This window comes from Patagioenas fasciata, chromosome 4, assembly GCF_037038585.1.
Source record: "Patagioenas fasciata isolate bPatFas1 chromosome 4, bPatFas1.hap1, whole genome shotgun sequence".
NCBI lineage: Eukaryota > Metazoa > Chordata > Aves > Columbiformes > Columbidae > Patagioenas > Patagioenas fasciata.
Window position 1 is genome coordinate 13,382,843 of NC_092523.1, and position 18,355 is coordinate 13,401,197.

Genomic DNA, 18,355 nt, shown 5'->3' on the forward strand with positions numbered 1-18,355 from the left:
ATGATGTTAATGATATTTTAATGATAATCCAGGCAATGAAACAAATTAATAAGTTTAGTTAGCTCTTGATATGAGGCCTAAAAAGGTAAATTTACTAGGGAAAAGAATTAAAGGGATGTTGGATATGGCCTATTGAGAAGTACCCGAAGCGCTGTCAGACTGCCTTGGTCCCTTGGTTACCTGCCTCACTACTCATTCAGACATTCATAGACTACTCCATCTCATGTTTCCCATCTCAGCTCTAACCTACACATAATCCAGTTCTTTTAAACAATAACAATGGGACATGGCTCTATTTGGCCCTTCATCTGTTTCCAGGTATCTTTCAGCTTATCAGTTTCCTTTCAGTTCCCTGGATCCAGGAGCACTGTATCCTTACTAGGGTTCATTTTTGGGGAAGAGGAGGAGAGGTGCAACATGCACAGCCAATACTGCAGAATACCTAGTTGACTACAGGTTATTTGTGTGTGTTAACGCATAGGAGGCAAAGAAAGAATTCCAAGTTAAATGTCCAAATGTGAAACAAATAGTCAAAATCTGTATTTGAAGCAGAATGAGTCCTAGGATCTCAGTTTTAGAGAGTTGACAGGACCCCTCCAATCTTGTATTAGTTGTGCTGGTACACCTCTGCCAAGCACCTTTGCTATTACTGCTGTCTGCTAACTGGTTTGCAGTGTGTTACTTACTTTGCAGCCTTTTTTTTTTTTTCCTTCATCCATCCACTGAAATATCTTACTGAACGTGGCCTAGGCCTACAGGTTTATCTCATCACTCACTGTTTTCACTGTAACAGAACCTGATTAGTGAAGTATCTATAAATTGCTTCAGGTCATTTAACAAATTTGGATGACATCACACACGAATATGCCTCATGTTTAGCTTTCCTTCACACTCTATTGTTATTCAAAGACATCAAACCAAAAACCTCAAGGTAGATTTCTTGCCAAGCTTGCCCATTTCTATACTCTTTCCTTCAGGGTCTTTTCCTCCACCCATTGCTTTCAGTGGTTCCAAAGAAATAGTCCAAGCATTGCCCTACAACCTTTCTTAGACCACTAATTTGGGATCAACTTGCCTACTTGATGACACCTAGTAGTGTAAATAAATGTTTTAAGGAGATGGCGTTCTCCCTCTTTATTTCCCATTTTCTCAATTTCCCTTTATTAAACTTTTAAATACCTACATTTGAGGCGGACATTACACAGCTGTGAACTCAATTACCTGTTGAATATGGAAGAAAGTCTTGAGAGTCCCGAATTTCCCATGTAAGATTTCTGTTATAAACTGCTTGGAAGTAATCCCCAACAGTGGCATACTGGACAGTCACTCCAAGCTCATCAGAATGCTTGTTAATATAATCCAGCAACAGGTCCATGTTGGAGTACTGAACAGATGCATTAAAGAACTGTTTGTCACAGCCCTGAAATTCCAAAAACAGAACAGTCAAATGATCTTGGGACATGTAATTTAGCAAGACCTTTTTTAACACTGGTCTACGTCGAAGTCGTATTTCTTTCTTGTCTGCCCATAAAGCTATTTGTTAAAAAATTTCAAGAATGGGTAGTGTTATTTGCACAGATCAGCTGATAACCAACCAGTATTACAGATAGAGAGAAGTGTGTTGACACAGCATATTGTGCAAGAGCATGCAATTTTGTGGTAGCAACTGGAAAAATGCATGTATACATGCCTGGAAAGCGAACCTTTGTTTCTATTCACACTTCACTTCTCCAACTTAGCAGAAAATAAGGAAGTTCTTCTTTTCTGCTCTGAAGAATGCTTACAGCTTTAGGAAGTGCTGAGGACATGATGTGAAACAAAACAATCTGGACAGAGATCCCCGTAGTACAAAAGTCACACAATCTGTTGCTTATATCCCATCATGACAGTACACTACCATACTTCTGATGCTCACCCAGATAGTTAAGAGAGGTGATACACTGTGTATTAAAGCGCCTTTTTTTTGAGCACACTTGCACAACTTCTGCCTTCTGTTGAAGGTGTCTTAATGCAGACCATCTGCACACACAAACATTTTAAAAAAGGCATAACTAGTCATGCCTTTGTTGAACTACAATAGCTGAACAAGAAAATGAGAGTCGGTCAGCCATGTGTATTCTTGTGGTGTAGGCATCCATGTGAAGCACAGTAACATGCTAAGAAACCTTCGCCACATAAAAAGGCCTACTTGAAGCCCTCCAACACTGAGACCAGCTTAATGTATCCTCATCTTCATTTCTCTGTGCTTGAGATAGAAAACACTGCACAAGTCAATCTTGAGATCATTTTCAAAATAAGGATACTTTCAGCAATTTGCCTTCAAAGCCCCAGCCTTTACCTGATGAGCTGAACCCATTCAACTCACAAACAAGCTGAACCTCATGAATTCAGTTGAACTCAAAGGCAATTACTCTCCCCTCTCCCAGACATTATTGCCACCCCCATCCCTTCCGCATTTACTAGGTGTTCCAAGGAAAGTCACTGTCACATCCTTCATAAATTCTAGTGCACATGCCTGTCTCTTGGACCTAACAGGCTAAGTCACTGATTGGAGCTGTGGAAATTCTACTTTCAAACCAGGAAAGTTCTTCTGAGATACCCAGAGATGATCTGCATGCATACAGCAGAAACTGGAAAACAGCTTCAAACTGGGATGAGCTACTGAAAAGTACGGCAGTCAATGCAAACCAGAGTTCCTAATGCTGACTGCAGCTACATTTGTGGGGAAGAACTAACATGTTTACCAGTCAAAACTACTTCATGTTTATAGAGCACTACTTTCAACTCATGATCCATGAAGACTTCCTCGTAAAAAGCAGACTCTTTGCACCACAGAAGGGGGTGTGGTGGGCTGGCAGACTCTGCTTACATGGGCACAGAACAGAGCAGCTGAGGAGCATTGTAGCTCTCTAGAACAAGGACATCCAAGAGAACCTGCTGTAGTGAGTCATCACATCCACTCACTATCTGAACAGAACTTTGCACAGGAATGTTATACATTAGTCAGTTAAACCACACAGGCCAAAAACCATCCCAAGGATCAGTTCCATCCCTTAATACAATTCCATATCCTCATCTACAGCTCCTGCTATGGCTCCTTGAGAGGCAGATTCAAACTTTTACACCGCCCCACAGCCCAGTGCCTTCTCCTGCACAACTAGGCACTTCATATCATGAACAAACACTTGTTTGTCCATATAGCTCATTATAAAAGTGCCAACAGTCCAGATGTGAAGTCTGACCTTAAATGGGAAGGTGTCTATTTCCTGACTGTTTAACTGAAGGAAAAATATCCAAGTATTCCAAACTATCTGTAATCACAAAAAAATATCTATTCCTCTCTACTTCTTTACATAGCACTATGAATGAATAAAAAACCTGTTATTACTTTGTTTAAAGCTCATTATTACAAGCACATAAATCAGGAAATCAGAGACTGGAATTTTCTTACATTACTGCAAAACCACAGGTTTGGATCTAGACATTTTTAATTTATTCGAGCTATTCAAAATACCCTCCCATTCCTGCGTAACTTTCACTATAGCACTAATACAGAGTATTATATCCCATTCTCTCCTCGACCTCTGCCAAAACCAACCAACCAACCAACAAATATAAGCAACAGTATCACAAACACAGGAGAAAAACAAATCAGTGACTCAAACCTGCATCAGTCAGCAAATGTTTTTTTCTCTTTGTAACAACAGACAGTGTGGTGAAATAGCCACCTTAAGAACACACGTCATCCTTTGGTATTGTAATTATGAGACCTACAGAATCCACCAAAATTCAAAACCAAACTATATATTCAGTTTAGGTAGAGTTATTATTTTCTAAGGATTTAAAACTATCGAGAGCATATCAGTGCTATGTGTATGTGTAGGACACTGTTTGGATGACCAAGCTGGGATATGTTTGTGTTTCTAACTAAAATACAAGGATTGTATAAAAAAATTATTATACACCAGTTAGAAAAGACCTTGTCAATACAATATGTAATACATTTTCTTGTAATCCTATCATTTCTGTTAACATGGTGTGCTAAGCAGTTATGTAAAAAGATCATTTAAATAGATGAAATAAGGAGAGAAAAGGAAGCAATATTGCAACATATAGTTTCACAAGGGGTTATGTTCACAACATTGTCACATTTCTTTCTCTATTAAGTAGGGGGGATAGTTGGTAGACAGCTTGCAGACCGTACAAGGAAGTTCTATTTTTTAACAATCATTAATAATCAGACATTTGGACCCCACTTATTGGAAAAACACTTTACCGACATATAGTTTGTACCTGCATTTTTGCAGTACCTTCTGTAGCAAAGTACCATCTACCTCGTGTCCACACTGCAGACGTACCTACCTGCCACTTCTAAAACAAACGCTGATCTGCACTTACCCATGGCCACAAAACATCACTTGTTCGGAACCAGGCTGCTCTCTCCTTAATGTTTGCCACCATGGCTTGTGCGTACAGATGGATATTAGTATCTGTAACAGGGAGACTCATGTCTGGATAAACACCGTCTTTTGGTGGATCTGGGAAAACTGCAATTCCATTCCAATAAAATCCTGATCTAAGTAGAAGAAGAAAGTAATAAATAAAGAGGATTTATTCAACTCGGAAAAGCACATCAGAAGCAGCTCAGATAAAATGCAGACACACACAGGAGTAAGGGACTAAAAATCAGTTTATACCCATTGTTACTATCTAGGTTTTAGTGTCTATTTGGGGGTGGAGGTAGGGGGAAGTTTGTCCAGTTTTCTTTTCGTACTGTGCAACTTTCCAAGTCCCTGCTGCTTGCTGGCACAGAACAAAGAAATCATAGGACAAACCAGCAAGCTTTGCAACAATGAGGATGTTCCCCCAAGTAGACTTCGTTTACAAAGATTATTTTACTGGATAAGCCAGTGAAAAAAATAAAGTTTTCAAGAGCTCCTGGATATTATTCACAAAGTAAATAGAAAATTTTAGTCACTTTAGTTTATACACAGATAATAAACACAATCGCAGCCCAATATAATGCTGAGAATCTCCCATAGAAAATCAATTAGCAATAGCCAAGGCCACACAGAGCTTCCTGGAGTTTTAAAATCTTAACTTTCCAGGCAAAGAAACAAAAATCCAGTCCTGTTTTGGACATTTTCTGTTCACAGCAATTAATTTGTTTGACATTTTTATTCTTTTTTTTTAATAATGACTGACATTTTATACATATACATAGATGAAAGCAGTACCTGTACTCTAAGACTCCTGGTGCTAGAAAACATTATTTTCAAAGTCTGTCAATATTTTGAAGTATTTTAAATGCCTGTCAGTAGTGTCACTTCTGAGCATTCAACTGTTAGGTACTGAGCAAACTTCATGTATTATGGTGTGTAGCTGGGGCTGCATAATAATCCTGACTCAGATCTACAGAGTCTAGACATCTCCTTGACCTACTGCTGGTCAGGAGAAAGCAGTAGAATACTATTGAAAGAAAACAGCCAAAGAAAATGGTTACGCTCCAACAATACAAACTCTCAGAAGCGATCAATATTTCTGCCTATTTGGGAAATCTTCAGACCTGTCTGAAAAAGGTAGTCGTGGTGGGGTACAGTAGCTGTACTGATCCATAACATGGGTGAAGATCTCCTGTTTCTCAGATAAAGAAGGAGAGCCCTGCCACACAAACTGAAGCTTCTGGAAAACAAAAAGGTAAGAAACCATTACCTTTGATGTCAAGTGCAGAAATACCATCATTAACAACTTAAGACTTCAGAGTGTCCATCTTACTGTCCACCACCTGTAATACCATAAGTGCTTTTATAATACTTAAGATCAGCCTATGTCAGGCCAAGCAAGGTCCCACACTCCGTGAAGGAGGCTACAGTGCTGCCTCTTTCTGTTTGAATTGATGGAGAAGGAGGAGGTAGCACACTGCCAGCATACTGCTAAAACCCAGATTTAAGCCTAGCTTATCCTAGGCATTACATCTCACTTGCTTCAGCTAGGAGAGACCCAGATTGCACTGTAGTCGCTGGGAATCGATGTTTAATCAAACAGAATTTTCACAGTTTTGGAAGCCTCCAGACTGTCAAGTGCCAGAAAAAAAAAAAAAAAAAAAGATGCGAAACAATTGTCAAAAGCTCATAAAACATTTAGCAGAATAGAAGTATTGCAATTCACTGCAAACATAAGGCGGTAGGTCCTGGCTTCACCAGGACCAATAGGAATTCTGTTGTCTTTTTCAGAGACTTTTCACCCAAGATTCATAAAAACTGCCTAATGCCCAGTTCATACTGGTCAAAGGCCCTTATTTTAACATAGTTTAGTGTGTAAAACTGATGACTGATCAGGATCCAACATTATGATACAAAAAGAAAAACATTTACTATGTATGGGACACTGTGTAAGAGAAGGCAAAACATGAAACAAAAACTGAATTCAGCAAAAATAATATTAGCTGCCACCCTGACTTAGTATTATCACTTTTACAGGCATAAATAAATGTTTTGAGTACAACAACCACCGATACATACATGTGCCCAAACATGCATACTACACTCTAAAACAGTCTATAGAGAAAACAGTATATCTAAGATTTTCTCAGGTGAAACTCAAACCCATTCTAGATGCCTCCAGTTCCAATACTCCTAATTCAATGTCAACTTACACCTTGCCCAACTGCCCATATTTTGTGTCTTCTTGAGGCTAGACTATACTTTGTCTGTGATCAGAAGTCACAAAGACAGTACCTGACCACATTATACAGATTCAATATATTTCACCATCACCAGATGCAATCAGCATCTCACCTTCAGAGAAGAAATACCTACATCTTCTGGCACAGATCAGAGAGATGCTGATCTTAATGCCACGGTGTAGATTACTGTAAGTAGAAGCTGGTCATGGGTTCCATTCCTAAGGGTGTTTTTACCTTGTTTTTCTGCATGTCATCCTTCAGATCATAGTCAATCCGAGAAATAAGATGAGCATTAAAACCAGCCAGGGCAAAAAGAGTTGGTGTTGTAGCTGAAGCTCCAAATGGATCAACGTGCCAAGAAAACTGAGGCCTGATCCCAAAAGTTTCATACAAAAATCCATGGCCCTCTGCAAAGCAAAATTTATTTATGTTAGGAATACTTTTACAAGTTTATTTTGTAAATTTAATAGGCATATAGTATTAGAGATAAGCACTTAAAGGATAGCTCTTTGTTGCTGTTTTCCAAAGCATTTAAAGTTTCAGGAATTTAATGATTTGCAACAGAAAGTCTCACCAGTGTTTTATTTTGCTGTGCCAAGTATAACTTATTAACTTCATAAAATAAAAATAACACAAAAGAATTATGATTAGAGACAGGCCTGGGAAAAAGTAGTTAGATGCAGATTAATGCTAATAGCCAGGCTGGAGTCTGCATGAAAACAACAAATTGAGGTTTAGTTTGTGTTTGCTTAAATCATACCACCCATTCTCAGAAAATTTCAGTCTCATATCAATGACAACAGGACAGAGAAGCCATCCAGTAAACAAAACTAATATGAACATGGTCCTCAATTGTAAAAAAGGAAAGCCAAACGTTAATAGCAATATTGCTACAAGATGTTATTTACAACCAATGTTATTAATTTTGTATTGAAATGAGTTTCAAAAAAAGAAAATCCAAACTAGAATGACCAGATAGCAGAATAAATTCGGACAAAACACATAAATGTAAGTAAATCAAGCAGCTAAGCAGTAGGTTTTATTCAGAACTCCAGTATATCACACTAGGATTCTCATCATCAAAATAAATAAATAAATAAATAATCTCAAATCTTAATTTCATAGTTCTGGAATTGTGCTCAGAACTAGTTGTAAATACAACCACACATTCCCCATTCTGGACTAACTCCATTCCAAATTTTAATATCACGTTTGAATAACTGAGGTTGCAAGGCATTCTCTTTTCACTTCATCTTTCCCATGGTTAATGTCTTCTCTAGGGAAAATATTCACAAGCAGCGTGTTTATTTTAACTCTTCTGATGGACATTTTAGGCAGAGTTTGCTAGGTTATTCTAAAACACAGCTGGCTGGACAGACAGGAGAAGACAAGAAATGTAGAACCCAAATATCTGCACTGGCCTTGTCTTTTTAAGATGAACTCCACATACAATGCAAGGGTATGGGTTTTTTAGTTTGTATACTCAAATTTAATCTGACCAGAGTGCTTTCAGGAAAAATAAATGCGGATTTAAAAATCCATCAATATTCTTGTTCCAGCTGAAAAAAATTACCAAACTTGATTTTTTTTTAATAAAAATATGTTTATACACAGAATGAAATATTAAATTAGAAATAATGTTATTTTGCAGCTAACTCCAATGAAAGAAAAAGCTTTATTTGTATTTAACAAAAGGACTCCTGAGTCAATATTAGTATTTTCTTTGGAGAAGTCTTAGTGTACTTGGTGTACTAAGCCCAAATAACAACCTTGAAACACAGGAGTCAAATGACAAAAAAACAGTGTTCATCCCCTCTCTTCCTCTTGGCCAGCATGTGACGTGGTGACTCACTGAGACGCAAAAGCAGCTGCTGATAGACGCTGATGAGCAAGGAACAAGGCCAGTGGTGCTGCTGTCAGATCCAGCAAACGACAGATGTGTTTTCTGACCCTCGACTCTCCCATGTAGAAACCTGCCCAGAGCGCAGCCCTGGAACATGCAGGGCTGTACCAGCCCCGGCACACAGCTGTGCTGCTTCATCCCCTCCCACTCCAAAAACGCATGCTGCTCCCTCATGGCATGTTACAGGCATCTATAGCACAGTGGTGGCATGTCTCTTTTTTCTGTTGCTTTTTAAATTAACCAGATGGAGATATATCTAAATACTAAAAGACTCTTCAAACCATCTGATGGAGAGGTGTAACATACAAATGGCTGGAAGCAGAAACTAGAAGATCAAATTGAGAAATAGGGCATCCCTTGGAAATACACACCTATCTCTAACAGAGGCTGCTGATCTCAATTACAAATGGGATCAAGCAAGTCTTCCAACTAAATTCAGATGACCTCAGTGACATCTATGGCCCACATTCTGCAGACTTCGCCTAAATGATACAACCTCCCCACACTCCAAATTACCACCAGGTATTTTCTTTCAGAGTGTTTCATACCCTCAATTTCACCACAGCTATCTTCCCAGAAGCTTCAGCTCTCAAACACGCGCACACAAAAGGCCTACAGTACAAAGGACTTTATAATTGCCATTGATTAAACTTCAAGCCAGCTTTTAGTAACCCTTCTGTTTACTGCAGAACTGTTGTGTGGTGTGGCTTTTTGAAGCAAGGATTTTTATACAGATAACCCAGGGCAAACAAAAATAAAAGACACTTTAATCAGTTGTTAAAGAGTAAGAAAATAATAGCAAACTTGGAGTGGAGAAATGGAAAACAAACAAAACCCTCAAGGTCATAACAATGAAAAATAAAAGTTAAATGCAAATATGCATACCCGTCAACTGTAAAATTTGATCATCAATAAGTGTCACAGCTTCATCATGCATCACTTGCCCTCCAATGACAAATTCCAGTCGTCCCTCCTGAAGCAACTGATGGACCTATGATACGGAAATTAGACACTGAACATAAACGTCGTTTTAGTCTTAACCAAAAGGCTGCAGGTTCATTTCAGATCACAGCACATTACCTAGACACAACACTTGTCAAGAAGGCATCCAGGAGAAAAGTGGGATAAAAGGCTGTCTGTACCAAGTGCTATCAAAAGAAGAAGAGGGGAAAAAAGCATACTAAAGTGCTGCACAGTGCATTCATATACCCAGTTTACACCGAAACCAGTTAGCAGGCACAAAGGACACACTGCCAGGTAGACCTTGACCTTGTGCTGTTTCTCAGTAGGGCTGTTACCATGGCTTTACACCATCTAAACACCAGACTTGTCCCCATACACTGCACTGGCGGCAACCTCGGATCCTGCCTCAAATCAGCTAGAACTAGAGGATTAAATCAGAAGAAACTAGTGCTTCTCCCAAAGTCTGCCTTCTGCTGCATCTGTCGTGGCTTAGGGAAGGCACTGAGTGGCTGGATAAGAGAGCAATATGCCACCTCATGCACCTCAGGGCTTCCCTTCATCTACTACCTCTTGTACAGTTTGGAGACTGAGATCTGAGGGATCCAGGAGAGAGACAGAGGGTGCCATTGCATTGGGGCCACAAACACATCCCTTCTACTCTGTATGCATCTACCTTGCCTCCAGAGCATGGACGGGTTGCTCATCTTGTGAGACGCAGAATGCTTTATTAAGAAATAGTTATTCCACGTGTAGCAGCTTTGCCTGCCCAATAAACCCACCGGGTAACATTCATTTCTGATCTCCTTTTCCTAGTTTAAAAAAACTGTCAATATATTATGACCTGTTCAGCTGTTCAAGGTTTATATTTTTTTTCCTTAAACTTTCAGCTGCTAGAATCTAGAAGCAAACAAATATGCTAACAAGTACAACTTTCAACTAATGTGCTGGATGAAGGGGGGACAGTGTTTGGAGGGAGTCAGTAATAGTCCATGTTCCTTTCTAAAAGTGTTAGTTTTCTGTTTTTATTATTGTTACTTCACTACCTAGAACTTCAAAGAAAAACTTCTGAGAAAGGAAGTTTATAGAAGTATGTATTCTAATCTCCAAACCGCCCTCCCTTTTTTTTTAATCTGTCATGTAAGATGCCAATTCCAGAGCTATTATGTTTATTTCCCCAGGAACCTTCAGTGAATGCCCCTGTGTCTGCTCAGATATGATGCCAGATTGCCAATTTTGATTATAATCATTTCTCTCATTCACAATGTTGTGAAAATGCTTCAGGGCTCAGCATTCACAAATTAGTTCCAGCCGACTGTGGTGACTGATTAGCATGCTGGGAGACCAGATAACTGGTATCTGGTGTCAGCACAAAACTGGTCCTGACCTACATGAAAAGCATCTGTGACTATTATTCCCTATTTGAATGGATGTCCAAAAGAGATACCTCTGATCCAAACTTTATGACATGGAAATGTTTATTTAATATAAGTTTTGTGGAACCACTGAGAGACTGAAAACATGAGAAAAATATTGCAAGAAATTTAACTAATCTGACCCTAGGAAAAAAACCCCAAATCTATACTGACAAGCATTTTTGCTGACCAGAACTGGGCAAAAGGAAGGAGGAACCTGGGAAACAGCCACAGCAGTATTACAAGCAGCAGGCTGCTACAGTGGTAGAACACATCTGTGGTCCTTGTGACAACTACTACTATCCCTACATCTACTCACCCCTACAAACCAGACAGAAGTGGCTACACATGTTATTTTTCCCTAGTTAAAACACTCAGACACCAAGCCAGGGTAAGGCAATGGGAACAGTTCACACAAGCAAATAACGTGGAAATAACATGCACTGAGGATTAAGAAGTTAATATCTGGCTGCATACCGCTGCAATACATTTCACTCCTATACATTCTCTTGTTTGAATTGTAAAATCATCTTCAGTACCCAAGGTACACCTTTCACTAGTTTTTAATGCTACTGCTCTAATCCAAAACAGATATTCCAGAATAAACTAAAATTAAATCTGTATTCCAGGTAAAATACTAAATTAAGAAAAAAAATGGCAAAATTAAAACCAGTGAGCCTGTACTATAGGAAATCATTAATGCTAGAGTTCAAGTGGAAAAAGCAGGGTAGTAACCAGAGTGACCTAATTTGAAGGCTTAACATTCACAACTTGCTAATGCTAAAACCACGTTACTTATCAGCAAGTATCATAGCTCTTAAATATTATTAGAGATTAAATGTTTGACGCAGGTTTAAGAGGAATTTGTTTTTAACAATTCTAATTTTCAGAGAAACAAATATAAAGTAACTAGAGAACTGACTAAAATGCATAAAAGCAACAATTACCAGTAACTAGGCTAGGAAATTAAAGGCTGAATCATATGTACTAGTTTTGCACTACTGAGGTCGAATACGATATACATTTACTCTTCTGGGTTCCACATAATAGCTAGAATAGATAGTAGAAACATGGGACTTTACTTTGGGTTACAGCAGCACACCATGCTTGAAATACGATAAGATCAACCTACCTTAGAAAGTTGGAGTACTCTTCTGTTCCTGCACAAAGTAATTCCTATGCTATTTTTTTTAATTCTCCCACCCCAGACTTACAATACAGTTTTCTAATTAAAAACAGACATGAAAATTGCCCTGCGACAGGCAATTATGGGCAAAGTGCCCCCACAAAAACAGGGAACTGCCTATACACAGCAAAACCTCTCAATCAAAGCTCAGCTGCCTGCAGGTTGTACACTATTACTTAAATTCCAAACAATAAATTAGTAATTTGGTGACGGACTAGATTAAAAAAAAACAGGTACAAGGTGTTTTTTCTACATGACACTTTAAATATCTAGCGCTTTAAACAAACTGAAATGCAAAATACCGCAGTTAATATGCTGCTGTTGGCTGCACCCTGGTAACAAAACAGACCATGGAGTTCTTAGTGAGTACCTGTGGGAAGCTACACCTTTATACCCTTCGGTTTTAGGGTCCAAAACTTAAACATCTGGCACTGCAATGCTAGGCTACCAGCCCAGTCATTGATTTCAGGGTGCTTGTTTTGTGCCAGAAAAAAGAAGAAATGACAGAAATTCACAATGTCTTTACTAGGACTAAAGCTCTGAAAACCGAAAGGCATTAGAGCTTATAAATAAACAAACACAAGAAACAGTTATTGCTGTTGAATCCACAGTCACCCCCTTGCTGCATTATCCTTGTTCACACATGGTACGTTTTTGAGCAGTACTTAACAGGAAAGAAAAAAGGTTCCTTCTTGTGAGCAGTGTCAGGCAGCACTTTACAAGCTTCAGATGTTTAACAGATATTGGTGTAGCCTCTTTCAGAGGACCCCAAATAAGAAAGTCACTGATAAAACAAGAACTGTGAAGTGTAAAGAGTCTTCAGTGCAAAGGTTACTACCTCCTCCCGCTCTAATCTATAGCTGGGGTTTTACCCTCTTGCAACTGCCTTTAGAGTTAAGTTCGTTTCATAATAAGTACTGGATCCAGACACAGCTTACACAAGACCTGGGTAAAAAGCAAATGGTGAAGTACTTTGCCTCTTTTTGCCCCCTAAAAAGAATGCGGATTCTTTGTTAGCAGGAAATACGGCTCCAGTACAACCCACCTCCTTCTTGTGCTTATCTGTGGCTACTCCATCCCACCAGAGTCGAAAGAATTCCTGCTCCACAGCAATAAATTTGCGCTGCTTTCCGTTCATTAGCTCTTCTACAACAGTTGAGTAGACATTTGCTGCATAAGCATGCATACTTTCCTGAAACAAAAAAAAAAAAAAAAAAAAAAAGGATAAAATAAACTCTGTTTTTCTATATTAAATGGGCTGTTTCGAACACTCATTGGGCTGGCGAAACGAGAGATCGAAAACCTCACATTTGTTGCACACCTCCTTTGTATGCTCAGAAAGATCAAGGTGTCTCTGATTACATACAGGCTGTGGGCCCTTCTGCTCCACATCATCCTCTGACTCGATCACGATATAGCTTCCCTGTGATGTGCAGCCACCAACACAAGCTTTCTTTTTGATGTAATGGGAAGAATTAAGGCCTATGGATTTTATTGAAATGCAAACATGACAGCTGTATCCATCAAATAACCTATCACAAGGTTCTATCCTATGATATCAAATGAACAACACAACTTTCAAGCTGTGCACATGAAGGTACTTCATGTACACTTATGTTTGCCAGAACAACTTCGCTGACAAGGTCCAGTCTTCCGTCCCTTACTTGATTTCAAAGTGATATACAATGCCTAAAGGCAACAACAAAGATCCCAGAATTTCCTGCAATGGCCACGTTTTCTTGTAATGAAGTTATCTGCATGTTATAGCACAGTTATTTTAACACTAACCCTAACACTTTTCTACTTAAACTACTGGTATTTGCTTAAGAATGCACACCACAATATATACTGAAAGTAATTGACATATTGATCTCTCACCCACCTAAACACTAATGGGCATGATATGTAAAATATGAATCCAGAATTTCAATTTAGGAATTAGGAAGGGGATGATGCGATCCAAATCAGAAATGAACTTTTCCTAATCACTTGCTTTCCATAACCGAAACCCAGCTATCTTTGTAAATGCTGAAGTGTCATCAGAAAAGCGAAAACATTTGCATGTAGGAGGAATGACTTAAGTAGTGCTAGCCTAAATAAGTACTTGTTCAACGATTTCTCAATCACATCTTAAGTGTTTTTTTAAAATCAAAATTATTAGATGCTTAATACAATGTGAAATTTTAACTAAGGGAATAGCTTCTACGTTTTATTAATACTCAACAGTAACACACTCCAATGATTGCTAAGGAATTTTCATTTTTCACTGGCAATTGTTTGTAGCAATAGGCTACAAACAATACATCCTAAAGCCCAAGTATATGTACAATGATTACAACACTAGGGTCAATTTTACTTCTTAATAGTTAGGTGGAGTACACTAGATTTAAAGAGCTGAATAAGGCCTTTTTAAATTTAATACGTTACCAAAATATTCTGTGTGGTAACTTGTTGAAAATATTTTCTTGAGGTATTTTGGAGATGAGGCAAGCCAGTCTCTATTCCAAGGCAAAGTACACTGGAACTAAACAAGAAGATATTACCCAATTCTACGAAGTTTATTAACCCCAGTCACCTGTGTGGGAATTGAAATAATTGTTCTCATAAACCAGGATACTTGCAAGCAACAATGAGGCTTTTCTTTCCGATTTATGTCTTCTATAAGCTAACAAGATACTCCATACAACATGCAGTGACCCAATATAAATAATAAGGTAAGATTTTAGTTATTTAAATATAGATCTTAAATTTCTACCATGGTGTAAAAATTGGTTAGTACTGCATTCTAGACACCGGTGAGGTGTATTTCACACCTATGGTAAGATACGTCCGTGAGATGCCACATCTCATGTACGTTATGGTATCACTGTTATTATTAGATTGCAACAGACAGCTTGCCTTGAGAGGCAAAAAAAATGAAGTTTTATTATACATCCAATGCTGGAATTCTCCATCAATATTATAATTTCCAGCACACAATGAAGAGATTGGTGTTCTGATATCTGTTCTGATATTTTTCACATATAAATGGAGAAATTAAAAACTAAAGAAAATAGTATGTTGTCAGTCATGAGTGAAACCTAATCACCAAGCAATCCCAAAACATAAAATAGGTTTGGATTACATTAGTATCCCATGGAGAGTTTCCTTCATGTTTCACTTTACTACAGAGGCATTTGAAATGATCCATGGGTAGTCTCCGTGGTTTTTGACTACAGGAATTGCTGATGCTTGTGGTTTAACAGCAGAGGAACTGAGGCCTCAAGCAATTGCATCTTCTCAAAAGAAAAAAAAAAACCAAAACAGAACAGTGTTTCACTTCTCTCAGAGGAGATCTTCAGCTACTAACTGATCCAAAATCAAAACTAGTTTTGTGTTCTTTAATGCAATTTCTGAGCAGGAGTTTGAGGTATTAAAGAAGAAATTCACTCATCTTTCCCAAAAAGGGAAGAAAAAATACAGGCCCAGCAAAGATTCCTTGCTGAGCCATTAGTTCTTTTTTATTATTTACCCTTTAACATCTGATGCTATATCATGCTAGCGAGTGAAATATCCACAGCATCTTTCACATAAGCAAAAGAAATGCATGCCAATGAAGAAGAATTCAGGATTGTGACTAACAAACATAAAAGGTATTGGCACCCCACCTGATTTATTTTGTTCTATGTCTCATTTATTTAGCAAAAATGACTTTGCTACTACATTGCTGTAGCACTAGGCTCCAATCCCACCCCAGCCATCAGGACCTGGGATCCTGCTCTCCTCCTTAAGAAAAGACAAAAAGCTTCCCTGGGGTTTCGGTTTAGTAGAATCGTAGAATGTCTTGAGTTGGAAGGGACCCACAAGGATCATTGGATCACTCCATATGACAACCCCACAGTTCACACCATGTGTCTGAGGGCATTGTCCAGTCTCGTCTTGAACACTGTCGGCTTGGGGCCGTGACACCTCCCTGGGGAGCCTGTTCCAGTGTCCAGCACCCTCTGGGTGAAGAACATTTTCCTCATGTCCAACCTGAGCCTCTCCTAGCACATCTCCCTGCCATTCCTTTTGGTTCTGTCACTTGTCACTAAAGAGAAGAGTTTGGCACCTACCCTTCCTCCTTCCCTTGTGAGGAAGCTGTAACTGTGATGAGGTCTACTCTTAGTCTCCTCTTCTCCAGGCTGAACAAACCAAGTGACTTTAGCTGTTCCTCATTACGGCTTCCTCTCCAAATCCTTCACCAATTTCGTAGCCTCTTCTGGACACTCTCTAGTAACTTAATATCTTTTTTATCCTCTGTTGCCCAGAACTGCACACAGTGCTCCAGGTGAGGCTGCACCAGTGCAGAGTAGAGTGGGACAATCAACTCTTTTGAGCATTAGGCAGTGCTGTGCTGGAGGCACCCACGACATGGTTGGCCTTCGTGGCTGCCAGGGCACACTGTTGGTTCAAAATTGAAGAAAAAAAAAAAAAAAGACAAGAAAATCTGCCACATAACCAAAGCAGACCACCAGATTGAAGATTTTCCTTTAAATTAAAAAAAAAAAAAATCTACCAGGAATATCCTGCAGAACACAGGCATATGCAACCCCAAAACTCAAGGGCACAGCTCCCAAGCTAACCATGCCACCTCCGAAGGAGCGCTGCGATCCTGCACTGCCAGGCGATGTGCAGGCCCCGGGTCAGACTTAGGGCAGGAGCGGCACCTCACCCGGGTTACTCCTCACCCAGGAGCAGGCAGACACCCCGCTGCCGCTACACGACTCCGGACAGTTTTGCAAGCTTGAGGGCGCCTATGCGGCTGAACTGAGGTCGGGCAGCGCACACTGCTCAGCCCCACCAGGCCACAAGCCCACTCCTAGCCCGGCAGCCACCGGCCGCCCGGCCAGCCTCGCTCCGCAGGGGCCCCACCTGCACCGTGTAAATCCAGCCGACGTCCATGTGGCTGTGGGCGACCACGAAGACCCGCAGCCCTCCGCGGCCACCGGCCCGCAGGGGAAGGCTGAAGAGCAGGAGGAGAAGGAGCGGAGTACCCATGGTGGCTCCGCGCGCTCCCCGCAGCGCTTCCGCCTTCCGCCGCCTCGGTGCCGCCCCAGTACCGCCTCGGAACCGCCTCCCGGCCCGGCCGCCCCGGGGCGGGGATGGGGGAGCTGCCACCGACTCCGTGCCGCCTCCCGGCCGCCCCGGGGCGGGGATGGTGCGGTAGCTGCCGGGACGCGGCACCATCGTCACCGCACGCAGGCGTCGGTGCTGGCTCGTCAGGAGGAGCTGCTTTGTTAAAATAATAATAATTTTAAAAAGCTACAGGAGTTTTTCTTTCAAATGAGTAGATTTGTGTGAGCCGCGAGAGCTGCTCGGCAGGTCCTTGAGATCTCTCTGGCTGAACCCCCAGCCTCGAGGGTCCTTATAAAACTATATTGCTCGAAGAGATAAACCTAGATTGCTCAAAGATACATAGAGCTCTGCATCTCGGGCAACAACACTTTTTTTTTTTTTCTTTTCCAGGACATTATTTTGGATTGAACGCAACTTCTCAATAGTTCATTATGGATTATCGTCTGCATCTTTTTTGAAGTTGTAGCAACATTAAATTTTACGTGGTTTACCTCATCCCATTTAAATTTGTTTTATCCACTTGTTTTATCACTGCTAGGAAGAGGTGGACCCTATGCTGAGAACCAAAAAGATGTGAAAAGGAATAAAAATCCAACCCAGAATTTAAAACATGTTATAGGAAGATGAAGGCCAAACAATAAACAAGTTTTGTCTGCAGTTGGACCAGTTTCTGCCCAATATATCATTACGATATTAAAAACCAAACTATTTTAAGCTATTTTTGTAAATTTTGACTCTTTAAAACACACAGTAGCATATTTGACTACCTTGCTCAAGTTCTAGTTTGGGTAAATTATGTGCTTTTAACAATGTCACAATCCTGAAATGACAAAAAAAACCAAACCAAACCAAAACAAAAAAAAACCCAACAAAACACAACCCAAAACATACCAAACTCTTAGGACATTTCCAACAGCACAAAAGTAAAGGACGCCATATGAAGGTGGTACCTGCTCTCACCTCCAAGTCCCTTTGTTGATTTAGCATTACTGGTTTCCAAACTCAGTTAAACCAGTCATCCTCTGAAGGAAAGAACCACAAATAGCCTAAGAGTGACCATCTTACACTGATAAAATATGAACTCATACTGGACTGGCTGGCACTTGGGT

At 39.9% G+C, this 18,355-nt stretch overlaps 1 protein-coding gene across 1 annotated transcript in view; it reads right to left on the bottom strand.

Annotated features, from left to right (window-relative positions):
- MAN2B2 (mannosidase alpha class 2B member 2) overlaps positions 1-17,357 on the bottom strand; it is a 30,638-nt gene extending 13,281 nt beyond the window's left edge. Inside the window, exons 1-7 of the mRNA XM_065837351.2 lie at positions 17,043-17,357; positions 13,195-13,341; positions 9,474-9,579; positions 6,920-7,092; positions 5,567-5,682; positions 4,399-4,576; positions 1,222-1,420 (exon numbers count right to left, since the gene is read on the bottom strand). Of these exons, the coding sequence (XP_065693423.1) occupies positions 1,222-1,420; positions 4,399-4,576; positions 5,567-5,682; positions 6,920-7,092; positions 9,474-9,579; positions 13,195-13,341; positions 17,043-17,357 (1,234 nt within the window). The remainder of the gene's footprint in view (positions 1-1,221; positions 1,421-4,398; positions 4,577-5,566; positions 5,683-6,919; positions 7,093-9,473; positions 9,580-13,194; positions 13,342-17,042) is intronic.
- Positions 17,358-18,355: the final 998 nt, after the last annotated feature.